Source organism: Oratosquilla oratoria, chromosome 7, assembly GCF_046742065.1.
Source record: "Oratosquilla oratoria isolate Oo_2021 chromosome 7, ASM4674206v1, whole genome shotgun sequence".
Lineage (NCBI taxonomy): Eukaryota > Metazoa > Arthropoda > Malacostraca > Stomatopoda > Squillidae > Oratosquilla > Oratosquilla oratoria.
The window spans coordinates 35,595,801-35,611,589 of record NC_134783.1 but is presented as its reverse complement, the minus strand read 5'-3'; the positions used below and the strand labels follow the sequence as shown (position 1 = coordinate 35,611,589).

The following is a 15,789-nucleotide window of genomic DNA, read 5'->3' as shown; positions in this document are numbered from 1 at the left end:
CTCTCTTATGCTCCATGTTTCTCCCCCATACAGTGATGTCGACTCAATCACCCCTTCATACAATCCCCTCTCATCATCCATTCCCAAATGTCTATTTTATTTCTCATCACACTTTTATATCCATCAAGGCATTTACTTGCTTCTCTCAATCTACATTCTACTTCCATCTCCACTCCTCCCTTTCCCACCACATTTGCACCCAAGTATCTAAAGCTATCCACTTTCTCCATTCTCTCCCTTAATACTCACTTCTAATTTACTGCCATCCTCTCCTGTTGTACATCTCATCACCTTACTTTTATATACATACCTATACCAAAGGCTTTTTCACCCTTACAAGGGAGGTAGCCAAAAAACAAAGGCATAAAATCCACTCCCATCCATTCCATCCCCATATACTCCACTCCCATTCACTCCCCTCTCTCCCTCTTATCTTGGCTCCTCATGGATGATGGATCATCCCTGCATCTTACCCACTGCCCTGGGTCAGAAGCATTGTTGCAAGACAGCACAACCATAGCAAGGCTGCTTCATTAAATCAGCACCCCCCCTCTCCATCCCTTCATGCAGAAAAAGAGAAGACAGGGAGAAATTCCTTCAGGCTGTAGGCTCCCTTTTTTGACTCCTTTAAGTTCCAAGTTTGTTCCATACAGTACCATGGGTATAATCACTCTCTCATACTCCCTTCTCTGTGTTCACCTATTTCTCACAACACTTTTATACCAAAAATGAATCACTAAATAACAAAACAACTGCTCATGACTAAAAAGCAAATGAATTATGGAAGTCCATGTAGCAAGCTTGTACTTGGTTTTCAGTACACTTTATACCAGTTCTAAGAGAAATCAATATACTCACTTGTGGCTGGGCTAGTAACAATAGGAATGGGGTCTGCTTCAGGACTAAAAGTTGTATAGAGTTCATCTTCTTCAGATGTCATTTGAACCACTGGCCTGAAAAAAGTATAGTTTGCTTACTTTCCAGGATATAATTTCCCACTGCATCACTGTGTTTGAGCTTTTCAATTATAAATAACAACATTCAAAGATACATGTGACAAAGGTACTGTACATACTTATACACAATTTAAAATTGAGAAAATCTTTTGTACACAAGTTGAAGACCAATACATGTATTTATACATATATATATATATTAGTGTATCCAGGAAGAATATTTTCTTGTTGACAGACGAGATTAAATGATATTGCTGTTTCTGCATTATTTATCTTTTTGTTAAGAACTTCAATTTCTCTTGCTAATTTACGGTGTTGGACTGATAGTTTGCTGAGTAGCTGTCTGTAAGAGGCCGGTAGTGTACGAATGGAAATGAGCTAGGGCAGTAGAATAACTCAGACTCGACGCCTCCGAAGAGGGCAATGTTATGTCTAGGTGAGGGCGACGTTTTGTCTATGTAAACACACCGACGGTGGTGACTGTTTTTATAATCGCTTATGTAATCACAACATTGTAAGCGCGGGTTACCTTCGTTTGACTAATGCTGAGGTAAACAATTTTTGCTAGTGGCATTGAAATGGCTTTCCGGATTGGTGCAAGGTGCAGAAGGAGGAAAAAAACTATTGGTGCATGAATTCAAAGTCACGCCCATAAGGAGTGACATTTATTTGAGAAGTCACCGGGGATTGGTTTAGAAAAATTAGTGACGTCAGACGAAGGTAGCTTAGCGTAAGATACGGGATCTCGTCAGACGTTCTACAGAGAAGAGATAGAGAAGATATAGGGAGAAGATATAGAGAGGGTGTAAGGAGAGAGGATCAGGAGACGATGTAGAGACGAGAGAAAAGAGATCCCGAGTGTAAGCTAAGGTGAAATTACAGTGAAAGAAGAAAGAAAATTCACCATCCTTTTATTAACCCAAAGGACGAGAGGAATAGGCATGGGGCCTAGAAAATAGTGAGACTACAGGAAAAAGAAGGCATTGGGCCTACTACTTAAGAGGAACTTGAATATTAGTGAACCTCACGTAACGAGAGGCAAGGGGCCTCGAGACGAGTGATATTACAAGTCAAATTTAAGTGACAGTGGTGACTAGGGGAGGTGAAAGTGGTGGCAGCGGTGGGATGAACTGGGTGTTAAACACCTCCGAAGAGAAGTGGCGCCAGAAGTCTACGGGAACAAGACAACCAAAATCAAGAGTGTATTACGACTACGAGAGAAATCTACAACTTCAAGTAACTGCTACGTTGGGAACAAGCATTCTTCAAGATTCTTCAAGGAGATCATCATCTACAAGGCGGTCTTCAAGGCAGAGTGTGTGATGGAGGAGGAACAACGTCGTTGAGGAATGACAAGACCGTAGAAGGACGTCAAACCAGACATTGACATCACGAAGCGACATCGCAAGCAGCCAGGCTAAAGCAAGGTATTAGTAAAGTATGAGTACCCCTCAGAATTCTAACGTGTTGAGACACGAAATTCACACATCAAATACAAATATTCCAAAATTCACAGGAGAGTCTAACACATATGGTGTAAACAAGTTCTTGAACCTTATTGACACACTTATAGTTAGTAAAAACATTACAAATGAGAATCGTAAGATTGAGATTCTCAAGGAGAATATAGATCCAGAGCATGGAAGGGCGAGGTTTGTCATTAACTTTCAGCAAATGGAATTAATTAATCAATATGATAATTACAAGAAAGCCTTTCTTAAACATTTCATGTCCAAATGTGATCAGGATCCTATTAGATCATTGGTAAAAATGATTAAGGAAGTTAGGACAAGTGAAACTGACACAGAGTACTTAGCTAGATTAGATAGATGGTCAAAAGACATGAATTCTATCTTGAAAGATTCAGACTGGATAGAAAGATCTAGTGAGAAGATGGAAATCTCACAGGTAATCAAATTGATTACATTTAGCTTATTGGCAAAGAATTCTGATGACTTAACAGCAGAAAGGCTGTACAAAGATTTAAAATCAAATATCTGTTTAGGAGAAGTAGATTATCTTCTACAAGGATACAGTGAGACCAGAACAATAAACCCATATGTAATGCCTATAAATCAACAAAGCCAATATAGGAACTCTAGAGAGTTTAAGAAAACAGAAGTAGGACATAGGCGGCATGCTAGAAGTCCATCTAGGGATAGGGATACCAGAATCCTATGTTTTAATTGTAATGCTTGGGGACACAAGGCACAAGAATGTTTTTATGGGATTATTTGCAGAAATTGCAAATACGAAGGTCACAATGAGTATCAATGTAGGAACCCTCCATTCTGTATTTACCATAATAAAATCGGACACAGAACTCATGAGTGCCGAAATTTTCGGGTACCCCCAGGGCTAAGAGGAAAACCCCCAGACACAGAATAAACCATTTCAGACCTCCCCATATATATACCGATAGGCGGTATTGTGTTAAATATGGGAATGCAAGGGAGATGAAAGAAACTGACAAACTGATAATTACTGTTGGTAAAACTTCTGTAGGACCTCTCATTGCGGGTAAAGTGTTCAATAAGTCTATTCAAATTTTTATTGATACAGGGTCTGTAGTTAATGTAATTACTAGTAAAGTTTTAAACCAGTTGAACCCAGGAGTGAAAATGTTGGAACCAATCCGTTACACATTGCAAGGTGTAACTGGAAATCAGTTAAAAACATTAGGCAAGATTGAGCTAGAAGTTGCCTTATATACAAATGAACAATTGTACATCCCAGTGATAGTGGTAGAAGAGTCTGTTTTTCCAGGAGATTTATTGATAGGATTTGCAACTATGAGAAAAGAAAACATGGTAATTTGTCCTGCTGACTTAGGAATTTTAGTGAAGTCACAGTTAATCCCATTCTTAAATCAACCAGACTTAAGACCAGTGACAGGAATCAATGAATCCTTAGATAACATTTCTATCCTAGATAGCGAGGCCGAGCGGTCCAACCCTACAGAAAGTAAAACAATTTGTGAACCCAACTCAGAAGTTCAAGAAATCCCAGAGATTACTAAATTATTAACCACAGATGCCTTGAGAATTGCAGATTGCGGATTAACAAGGTCGACATTGTTACATCCCATGTCAATTAATAAGGTTGAAGTGTGTTTGAAAGGAATCAATGTAGACTCTGAAGTAATTACAGTCCCAGAATCAGTTAAACTTAAAGGATTGAAGTGGGACTCAGGGATTTATAAGACAAATAAGAACAGAGTAGAAGTATTAGTAATTAATACTATGAATAAAGAGATAGTTTTAAAGAAAGGTACACAAATAGGATGTATTCAGGTGTGTACTAAACCTATTAAGATTTTAAATGAGAATAGTGAGGAGATAGAATTACCAACTTCATCAATTTGCTCAGTACAAGAAGGCATAGACTTAAGAAATAGATATAAAGAATTATTACAATCAACTAATTGCCCTGAGTTGGATGAAGCTTTATTTGCTTTGCTTATGAAACATAAAAAAGCAATTGCTTTGCCGGGGGACGCCTTAGGCAAAACAACTGTTTTAAAACATCACATTAAGTTAAAACCAGGAACACAACCTATCTACATACCAGCCTACAGAGTTCCTCACTCTAGATTAGCTGTAGTAGATAAACTCATCACTGAAATGTTATCACAGGATATTATTGAACATAGTAAGAGTGAGTGGAATTTTCCGTTGATCTTAGTACCAAAGTCTGATGGGACTATGCGACCAGTTATTGATTACAGGGAACTGAATAAGCACACCATTCGTGACAGGTTACCATTACCCATTATCGGTGACATTTTGAGAAGTTTGGGAACTGAGAATAGATATTTTAGTACTATAGATATCAAATCAGCTTTTTGGCAAATAGAATTGCATGAAGATTCAAGAGAGTTCACAGCATTTTCTACTACAACAGGACATTATGAGTTCAAGAGAATGCCATTTGGGTTATGTAATAGTCCATTAACTTACATGAGATTAATGAATACTATTCTAGATGGATTGTTAGGAAACACTGCCAGTGTATTTCTAGATGACATTTTAATAGTTTCTCAGACTGCAGTGGAGCACTTTAAGAAATTAGATTTGATATTCTCAAGACTAGGAGAAGCTGGGTTAAAAGTAAAACTTGAAAAATGTAAGTTCTTGCAAGACAGTGTCATTTACTTAGGACATAAGATAGACAGACACGGACTGAGTACAGTAAATTCAAAGGTGGACGCTGTCAAGAATTTTCCAGTTCCGATCAATGTAGACAAGGTTAGGAGCTTTTTGGGATTAACAGGATATTATAGAAAATTCATTCAAAGTTATGCTGACATTGCTAATCCACTAAGTTCTTTGTTGAGAAAGGACTCAAAGTTCATATGGGGACCTGCGCAACAGCAAGCTTTTGACAAGTTGAAAGATAAACTCACAAGTTCACCTATTTTAATTTTCCCCGACTATGAAAAAGAATTTATTCTTTGTACTGATGCGTCTGACATAGGGTTAGGAGGCATACTAATGCAAGAGAGAAATGGAACTTTAAAACCCATAGCTTACACATCCAGACTTTGTAATAGTGCAGAGAGGAACTATTCTATAACTGAAAGAGAAACTTTAGCAGTAATTTATTCTTTAGAAAGTTTTAGGGATATGATACTAGGGTATCCCATCAGAGTTTGGACTGATCACACAGCTATTCAGAACTTGTTTAAGCATAAGAATCTTAGAGGCAGACTTGCTAGATGGTTTGCGATACTTCAGTGCTATGATGTTCAATTTAATTATATTCCGGGTAGAAGGAATGTAGCAGATCCACTTTCTAGAAACATTAGTCAACCAATGACTGGGACAGGGTTGATTAATTTTGTTTGTAGTATAGAAGAATTAGTAACTTTAGATGAAGAAATGCTAATAAGAGAACAGGGAGATGATGAGACATGTGATTCAATAATCAAGCATTTGATGAACCCAAGAGGAGATCCTCCAAAGCTACCAAAGGGGTATAAGATAGAGGAATTTCATTTGATTAATGGAATTTTGTATAGGAAAACATTTGTAAATGGGAAAGATATTTCTAGAGGTCAAGTAAATCAGTTGGTTATACCACAAACTCTGGTAAATGAGATATTGAAGTTACTTCATGATAGTGATTGTAGTTCACATCCTGGAAAGGATAAAACTTATAGACAGGCACAACTTAAGTACTTTTGGTTAGGTATGAAGAAAACTATATATGATTATATAGAAAAATGTGTAAAATGTGTAAAGGTGAAGGGAAATACACCAAAACCTGCTCCTATACTCACCTATCCCATTCCACAGAAACCTTGGGAAAGAGTTCACATGGATACTTTGGAATTACCACTAACCGAGAACGGCTTTAAATACCTATTTGTTGCTATTGATTATTTTTCAAGATTTTGTATATTACAACCCATAATCAATAAGAAAGCTGAAACTATTGCTTCCGTAATCTATGATCAGATAATCTGTAATTTTACTACACCTAACATCCTAGTTTCAGATAATGGGACTGAATTTAATAACAAAATCTTGGAAAATCTATGTAATGTGTTCCACATCAAGAAAGTCAATATACTCGTTAACCATCCCCAAAGTAATGGAGTAGTAGAAAGGTTAAACAAAAAGATAATTATATGTCTTAGAACCCTAATAAGTCCTCATAGTGTAACTTGGGATACTTGGATTCCTTGTGTTAAGTGTACCCTGAACAATCAAATTAATGTAGCAACTGGGGATACACCTCATTTTATAATTTTTGGGGAGGACAAAACTCTGCCATATGAAATGTTGACAGCAGAGCAAAAACCCATATATAATATGGATGATTATATATCCAATAGGATAAATACTCTTCAAAGTATTCACCAAAGAGTTAGGAAACATATGCAGGTGTATTCACAAGAGATGAGGGAACAACAACACAAAATAGCTCGTAAACTAAAATTGAAAATTGGGGAATTAGTAATGGTCAAAGCAACCTCACCCAATAATAAACTTTCACTAAGGTACACTGGTCCATATAGGGTAATTGATTCTGCAGGTGGAAACAAGTTTAAACTTAAACATTTAGAATCAAGAGAAGAATTGGTAGGACATTTAGATGACATAAGGAAAATTAGCTTGCAGATCTATGAAGATGATTATAGTAATACTTTGTGCATAAATATTGATAACCCTGGAGAATATGGAGAATATTATAATGATATTTTTCAAGAGTTGAACATTAATCTTGATGTATTTTACAGATGAAAACTGCCTTATTAATAATATTAAGTTTGGTGAGTGCCATGGACTGGAATCCGATTCGTCCTGGAGCATTGGTACATCATCAAGGTAACCTAATCTTGGTTGATAAGGTGGTAAGGGTAGTTCTTGATTATAAAAATGTAACCAAAATTAAAGAAAATGTGGACTCCATTAATAAAAGTTTGCAAATATTAAAACAGAACATTTCCAGTAAAGATGTTAAGGATAGACTTGAAAACAAAATAAAGGAAATAGAGGATAAATTGCACATCATAGGTTCAAATTTCAAAAGCAATGTTAGACAAAAGAGAAGTGCAATAGTAGTGGCTTTGGGAGCTCTTGCTGGTTTGGGAATTGCCAATTTTGCCTTCCTTGCTGACTTGAAAATTTCAATAAATACATTAAAGGAGAAAGTTGGAAAAATTGATGAATTACAATCAAGCATTAAAAACATTGAAGAAATGATCTCTGATATTTCAGATAACTTAGAGAATCTCAGCTTGAAACAAAGTGAACAAGAGAGTACAATGCAAATTTTTTTGTTACTCAATACTATGCAATTGAAATTATCTGAGATGCAAGTTCAATTGGAATCTTTTGTACAGGATTTAGTTATGGCCAATTCGGGTCAAGTAACTTCTTCTCTCCTTCCAATACCTCAACTTATAAAGGTAATTAAGTCAGCAAAGAAGGATTGGAACTTTGAACCTTTCTTTGAAGAAGCTAATGTAGCATTATATTATCCATTGCTAAACTCCTACCTTAATGTTACTTCAGTTATTATTGAAATCCCGTTCTCTTCCAACCAAAGATTTAACTTATTCAAATTGAAACCCTTCCCATGGAAGGTAAATGGTTCATTTTATGAAGTAGATATTCCAATTGTAGACCCAATCAATTATATCCTTTCTGTAGACAATCTGAAGGAGAGCAGAGTCTCTAATGACAAGTTGAAGGAGTGTAGAAGATTTAATAGGAATCTTTACCTCTGTCATTCTTCCATGTTTGTGTTCCGTGAAGCTTTGAAAAATTCATGTGAAGCCTCTCTGGTTAGGAATATGTCTGTTATGAACAATTGTCATTACCAACGAATTTTGGTAGACCAGATCCCTCATTGTAACATACAAGGATCTCATTACCTGTTTTTCCCTAACAAGACAAAGGTATCAATAAATTGTCCCGGGTTGAGTCCTAAATTGGATTTGGTTGAAGGTCTTGTCTCTATTCAAGATAACTGCGAATTGCATGCAGACACTATTTCCACCATTTCTAATACCCTTAATACAATGCATTTAACCGAGAACACCTACATTTCAACCTTCAACTTCACATTGCCTGAAAACTCCCCTCCCTTGAAAATTAAGAGAAGACCATTGTCAAGATCTCCCTCAAATGATTTACATATGTTACCAATCCTAATCATACCCTTACTTTCAGTGTTAGTGGCAGCACTGATTGCCTTTGTTGTATTCCGGAGATTGGCTCTGTCAAAGCAAATCAACCATGTAACCGCTTAATTCAATACCTTATATATATATTGAGATGCATGTTATTCACATTTATAGGTATTATGTTTATGTATTATTCCCAATTTATAGCATGAATGATGTATTTTGGAAGATAGATTAACAATAACGCAAGGGTAGATTAGCTTATTCTAGAAATATATTAGCAAGCCCTGTAAGAGGGAAATAAGAAATTGGTCGGGACGACCAAGGGTAGCTGCCGAGCCCTGTAAGAGGCCGGTAGTGTACGAATGGAAATGAGCTAGGGCAGTAGAATAACTCAGACTCGACGCCTCCGAAGAGGGCAATGTTATGTCTAGGTGAGGGCGACGTTTTGTCTATGTAAACACACCGACGGTGGTGACTGTTTTTATAATCGCTTATGTAATCACAACATTGTAAGCGCGGGTTACCTTCGTTTGACTAATGCTGAGGTAAACAATTTTTGCTAGTGGCATTGAAATGGCTTTCCGGATTGGTGCAAGGTGCAGAAGGAGGAAAAAAACTATTGGTGCATGAATTCAAAGTCACGCCCATAAGGAGTGACATTTATTTGAGAAGTCACCGGGGATTGGTTTAGAAAAATTAGTGACGTCAGACGAAGGTAGCTTAGCGTAAGATACGGGATCTCGTCAGACGTTCTACAGAGAAGAGATAGAGAAGATATAGGGAGAAGATATAGAGAGGGTGTAAGGAGAGAGGATCAGGAGACGATGTAGAGACGAGAGAAAAGAGATCCCGAGTGTAAGCTAAGGTGAAATTACAGTGAAAGAAGAAAGAAAATTCACCATCCTTTTATTAACCCAAAGGACGAGAGGAATAGGCATGGGGCCTAGAAAATAGTGAGACTACAGGAAAAAGAAGGCATTGGGCCTACTACTTAAGAGGAACTTGAATATTAGTGAACCTCACGTAACGAGAGGCAAGGGGCCTCGAGACGAGTGATATTACAAGTCAAATTTAAGTGACAGTGGTGACTAGGGGAGGTGAAACTGTCCGTATGAGGTTGCAACGTTTCGATCTTCTCTGTAGACCATCTTCAGGCTAATTGTTTGGGTGTGTGTGTGTGTGATGTTTATATACTATTTTATTACTGATTGTTTGGGTGGTGTCGTGTGAAGCGATCATCCTGATTGGCTGCTGCGTAGTCATCAGGAATCACTGGGAGAGGTGAGGTCAGGTCCGCTTGTGGGATGGGAGAATCTGGAGGTCTATACTATGTATGTTCATGGTTGGTTTTAATTCTGCTATATAGATTGCTTCAATAAATGCTAATCTGCGGGAGTCTCTTTCTCTGTCTATTATTACTGTTCCTTCTTCTAAGTTTTGACGGGTGAGGGAAGTATTATGTTTGGTGTTATAGTGATTCTTTATGGATCCCTGTTGTAGGTGGCAGGTCAAACGTCTTGTAAGTTTAGTCCTCGTCATTCCAATGTATGTTTGAGACCCACAGTTCTCAATGGTACAGTTATGTTGGTAAATGACGTGATTATCTTGTAAAGACGATGTCGATTTGGGAGGGCGGTTTCTCAGTAAAAGTTGTGACGTTTTTCGGGTCTTGTAGTATATGGTCAGTGATATTTTGTCTTCTGGGTCAGTGGGCTTGACGTGTTTTGTAATTATGTCCTTAATGACTTTTTCATCTGTCTTATATTCTGATGACATGTAACTTCTGTAATATATGTTTATGTTTTCTTGTTTTTGTGTGGTAGGTTTGTTAGAATACCAGTTGTTGATGGCCCGTTTTGTTGCTTGAAGCTCTTAACAAAAAGATAAATAATGCAGAAACAGCAATATCATTTAATCTCGTCTGTCAACAAGAAAATATTCTTCCTGGATACACTAATATTAAACTTCATGACGAGAGAACCAGGAACTCGGAGCTAACCTACAAGTTCAGAAAAGAACTCGTAGAAAGCCAATTGCAAGAGAAACAGCAGCTCTCTCTTCAATTGAAAGAACAATTAGATAAGGTCCTAGCCACTTGGAAAGAAGCAGATGTTCCCGTACACTTACGAGAACTCGTCGAAAATGAACTACAACGTCTACAACAACAACACCTTCAAGGCACAGAAGCTAGGAATGTGTCCAAACTCTCCCGATGTTATGGAGGCAACATAAAACTTCCAAAACCTACCCAAGGATTCTACAACCTTGTCACCAACTTACAACTCACCAAAGATCAAGAAGAATTACTCAACATGGGACTCAACTGCCACTACACTACCAAACCAGGAAAACACCGGAAAAGACTGGAAATTGAAGTACTCCTAGATGATATTCAAAAATTGGAAAAACAAAAGAAAGTTACCGTTTCCACGGACCTCCAAGCAACACTCATTGCAGAAGCATCCAAAACCAGAGGCAATTTCCAAAGCAATTTAGTACATAAAAGACATATTCAAGCAGCCAAACAACTCCGTGAAAACGAGGACATTGCTATCAGAAGAGCCGACAAGACCGCAGCCTTTACCATAATCTCCAAACAAGAATACCTCACAAAAATGGACAACATTCTAACTGACACCTCCAAGTTCACAAAAATCACTCGTAATCCCACGGAACAGATCAAAAAGAAAATCAACAATGTAATAGATACCATCAACGCCTCATCGTCCAGCCCACACTTTAGCAAATTAACAGGGGACTACTCCCCTGGCCACGCTTTTGGAAACGTAAAAACACACAAGCCCAACAACCCCATTCGTCCTATCATCTCCCAAATTCCCACAGCGACTTATTCAGTAGCCAAAAGACTGAACGAAATTCTCACCCCATACGTACCCACGGATTACGCTCTGACATCAGCCCAAGAATTCCTAGAAATCCTAGCAAATGCCCCTCCCGCAGAAAATCACATTATAGCATCGCTGGACGTGGAAAGTTTATTCACAAACATCGACGTCGACAGAACAATACATTTCATCCTAGATAGAGTCTATCGATGCGACAACACACCGACATTGAACATTCCAGAAGCTTCCTTACGCACCCTTTTAGAGATCTGTACTAAAGAAGCCCCCTTCACATGTCCACGCGGTAATATGTACAAACAAATAGATGGAGTCGCCATGGGAAGCCCCTTAGGAGTCCTTTTCGCAAATTTTTTCATGGGAACCATAGAGAAGCTCACACTCGCCACCAACCGACCATCCATTTATTGCCGCTATATAGATGACATTTTCGTTAGAGTCAAAGATATTCAAGAACTCCAAAGACTCAGAGAACAACTTATAGAAGCTTCCGGCCTTAATTTTACGTTCGAAGAATCGAACAACGGACGTTTGCCCTTCCTCGATGTCTTAGTAACCAGTCATAACAACAAGTACACCACATCAGTATACGTAAAACCTAGCAACAAAAACCTATGTCTTTATTGTAAAAGTGAATGCCCTCAACAATATCTAAACTCCACTATCAACGCATACATACGACGCGCCATATCACACTGCTCTACATGGAAAGATACACACACTGAACTGGAAAGACTTACCCAAGTCCTTATTAACAATGGGTATAGTAACAAGTTAATTAACGAAGCAACAAAACGGGCCATCAACAACTGGTATTCTAACAAACCTACCACACAAAAACAAGAAAACATAAACATATATTACAGAAGTTACATGTCATCAGAATATAAGACAGATGAAAAAGTCATTAAGGACATAATTACAAAACACGTCAAGCCCACTGACCCAGAAGACAAAATATCACTGACCATATACTACAAGACCCGAAAAACGTCACAACTTTTACTGAGAAACCGCCCTCCCAAATCGACATCGTCTTTACAAGATAATCACGTCATTTACCAACATAACTGTACCATTGAGAACTGTGGGTCTCAAACATACATTGGAATGACGAGGACTAAACTTACAAGACGTTTGACCTGCCACCTACAACAGGGATCCATAAAGAATCACTATAACACCAAACATAATACTTCCCTCACCCGTCAAAACTTAGAAGAAGGAACAGTAATAATAGACAGAGAAAGAGACTCCCGCAGATTAGCATTTATTGAAGCAATCTATATAGCAGAATTAAAACCAACCATGAACATACATAGTATAGACCTCCAGATTCTCCCATCCCACAAGCGGACCTGACCTCACCTCTCCCAGTGATTCCTGATGACTACGCAGCAGCCAATCAGGATGATCGCTTCACACGACACCACCCAAACAATCAGTAATAAAATAGTATATAAACATCACACACACACACACCCAAACAATTAGCCTGAAGATGGTCTACAGAGAAGATCGAAACGTTGCAACCTCATACGGACAGCTACTCAGCAAACTATCAGTCCAACACCGTAAATTAGCAAGAGAAATTGAAGTTCTTAACAAAAAGATAAATAATGCAGAAACAGCAATATCATTTAATCTCGTCTGTCAACAAGAAAATATATATATATATATATGTATATATATATATATATATATATATATATATATATATATTGTGGAAACAGAAAACACTAGACTCGGAGGTAATTAATTTATTTCCGACATTTCGAGTCCTGTCCGGGACTTGTCCTCGGAATACAATGGGATACAGAAATCACATGGTCTAAATACAGTGAGACCTCTCATTAACGGACATTAATTAGCTGTGTTTGCAGTGTTTTCGGTGTTTTTAGTGCTTTTGTTTAGTGTGTGCAATCACTATGCCACCCAAAAGCCACTCCAAAACACAGCGAAAACACCGCAAACGCAGCTCATTAACATCCGTTAATGAGAGGTCTCACTGTATACGAGAAGCCATGCCCACCAGAGGGACGCAACAACTTGCGCCTGGCGAGAGCGTGTGGTGGTGGAGGGGTGGGTGGGTGGGAGAGAAGGGAGACGCGGTAACCTGCGTCGGGCGAGTGTGTGTGGTGGTGGAGGGAGGGGGGAGAGAAAGGAGGGGAACCAGTTACCCCCCGCTGAACAACGGCAGGGGGTAAACCCATTCCATTCCCATTTCTTTTTTTTTTTAACGGAAAAAAAATCTGCTGCATACCACTGAAATATCTGTAACACCATACTACTTTTGCTATGCTATACAGTGAATGGAAGTTACCAATCAACATTTGAAAAAGCCTTTGAACAAAAAATGTGGAATCTAGTCTTGATATCTACAATCTCAAGCCTTCAGTTGTTGGAGTAGGACCAATTACCACCAAAAGCCATTGACAATCTTTTATATGAATACACAGTGATGTTAATGCACATTTACAGTAAATAATTCCACCGAGTATTGTTTAAATCATCAATAGCACAAACCCGCATACTTTAGAGTACTATCACAATAGAAATAAAACCTTCAAAATCTTACCTTTCATGTTCCACCTTAATTGGTTTATTACTTGTGTTAATTATCAAACTTTCTTCTCCAACATTGAATAGGTCTGCACCAGAACTAGTACTGTCTAAATCTACAAGATCTGTGACTTCATGAATTATAGCACCACCCATAAGCTGGAAGAGAGGAGTTCAATCAATAATATTTAGAGGGAAGGTCTTTTAACAACTTGTATAACATATCAAGAATTCTGTGATCTACACTTTTATCAGGTAGGGCCCAACATCTGGAGGTGATTCCCCACTACTTTATCATAGTAGTGATTCCTCTTCTCACGCACTCCAAAAATTTACCGAGTTGACAAAAAAATAATTTCAGGCCATGCTGAACATTTTTAGAAGCTCTGCCATGGGATTCGAACCCTGACATATGCGTCCATAATCACGAAGTCAAGACACATGGGTCAGGGTTCGAATCCCATGGCAGAGCTTCTAAAAATGTTCAATCTGTCTTTAACATACACATTTCAGGCCATGTCATTCCTTCATCTATTCACATTCTCTCCATTAACTCCTATCTTCCACACTCTCTTCATTGCTCAAAAGACAGTCCTTGTACAACCAGTACTCCTTCACCCAATCTATCCACATCCAATTAAACTCATTCTACCAACATCTTTTACAGTACCAATAAGTTGTCAGATCTACAATTCTATCATGTACACATTCTATAAACAGTTCAAAGTTCTTACCTCTACTGGAGAATTACTGCTGATTATTTTAGGATTTGCTGTTGATGGCCCTTCTCCACTTTCAAGAGCTAAATGATGACCAACTTTTCGCTTCTGAGGCAAAGTCTTAGATGGACTTTTCACCATTGCCACAAGAAAATGAATTAGCTGGAGGGACAAAATAAAAAACAACTGTGAGCACCATACTTGTAATCATGGAATAGTCAGGGCTCCCCCAACAGAGGGAAAAGCCAAACCTGGAAAGAAAATCATTAATGAAAAACTGAAATCCATTTGTAAAATGCACAAATGCCTATTTAATTTTCCTTTAGTTCCCCTTGCTGATTTGACAAGGAAGACATCTGACAGGAAGAAGCTATGGGTTTTAAGGTGTGCAAGCCAGATTTCCCATCAATGAACTAACTCTTTGGCTAGTTAAATTGCTAAAATGCTCTTAAAAATTGTTCCCCTTAAACTGCTAAATTGCAAAAATGCCACACAAATTAAAATTCCCATGAGTGTACACATAGCTCAACTCATCATCAGCCCATCCGCTCAGCGATAATATTCCTCTACATGTCCTCCATTGCCATGGAAACCCAGAATGCATGGTGGGTGATGTGGGCAATATCATGTGGCCACCACACCAGTGCAAACACACTACTACACACCTCATTTGGCTTGGATTGTACCATCTCTACAATGTAAGGTAAGTTATATATGCTACAGCTATGACAGAATATCAATATCTGAAAAAGAGAATACCCATAATATGGTAATGAAATGTGCTCAAATTGTGTGATTATACATAATTTGTGTGCAACCACCACAGGCATCATAGGAATTGCTCATTTATGCCTTGTTTATGCACTCGTGATAGAAATACATTGTGGTGTTGTGATGCCTGAAATTAGTATCTATTGTTGATAGTTTGTCACTGAGAGTATCACCTAACCAATCAGTTGTTGTTGTTGTTGTTGTCGTTCCTTAGACTGTCTGTCCGAGCAGTCCCGTCGCCCAGGTATATACAAACGTATCTATCTGCAAGTTTCATA

At 38.1% G+C, this 15,789-nt stretch overlaps 1 protein-coding gene across 7 annotated transcripts in view; it reads right to left on the bottom strand.

The window, feature by feature from the left end:
- Hsf (Heat shock factor) overlaps positions 1–15,789 on the bottom strand; it is a 77,842-nt gene that overhangs the window by 36,369 nt on the left and 25,684 nt on the right. For all 7 annotated transcript variants that reach the window (XM_076187964.1, XM_076187966.1, XM_076187965.1 and 4 more), the window contains 3 exons: positions 14,756–14,902; positions 14,038–14,180; positions 859–953 (listed from right to left, as the gene is read on the bottom strand). In XM_076187964.1, coding sequence (XP_076044079.1) covers positions 859–953; positions 14,038–14,180; positions 14,756–14,902 — 385 coding nt within the window. The remainder of the gene's footprint in view (positions 1–858; positions 954–14,037; positions 14,181–14,755; positions 14,903–15,789) is intronic.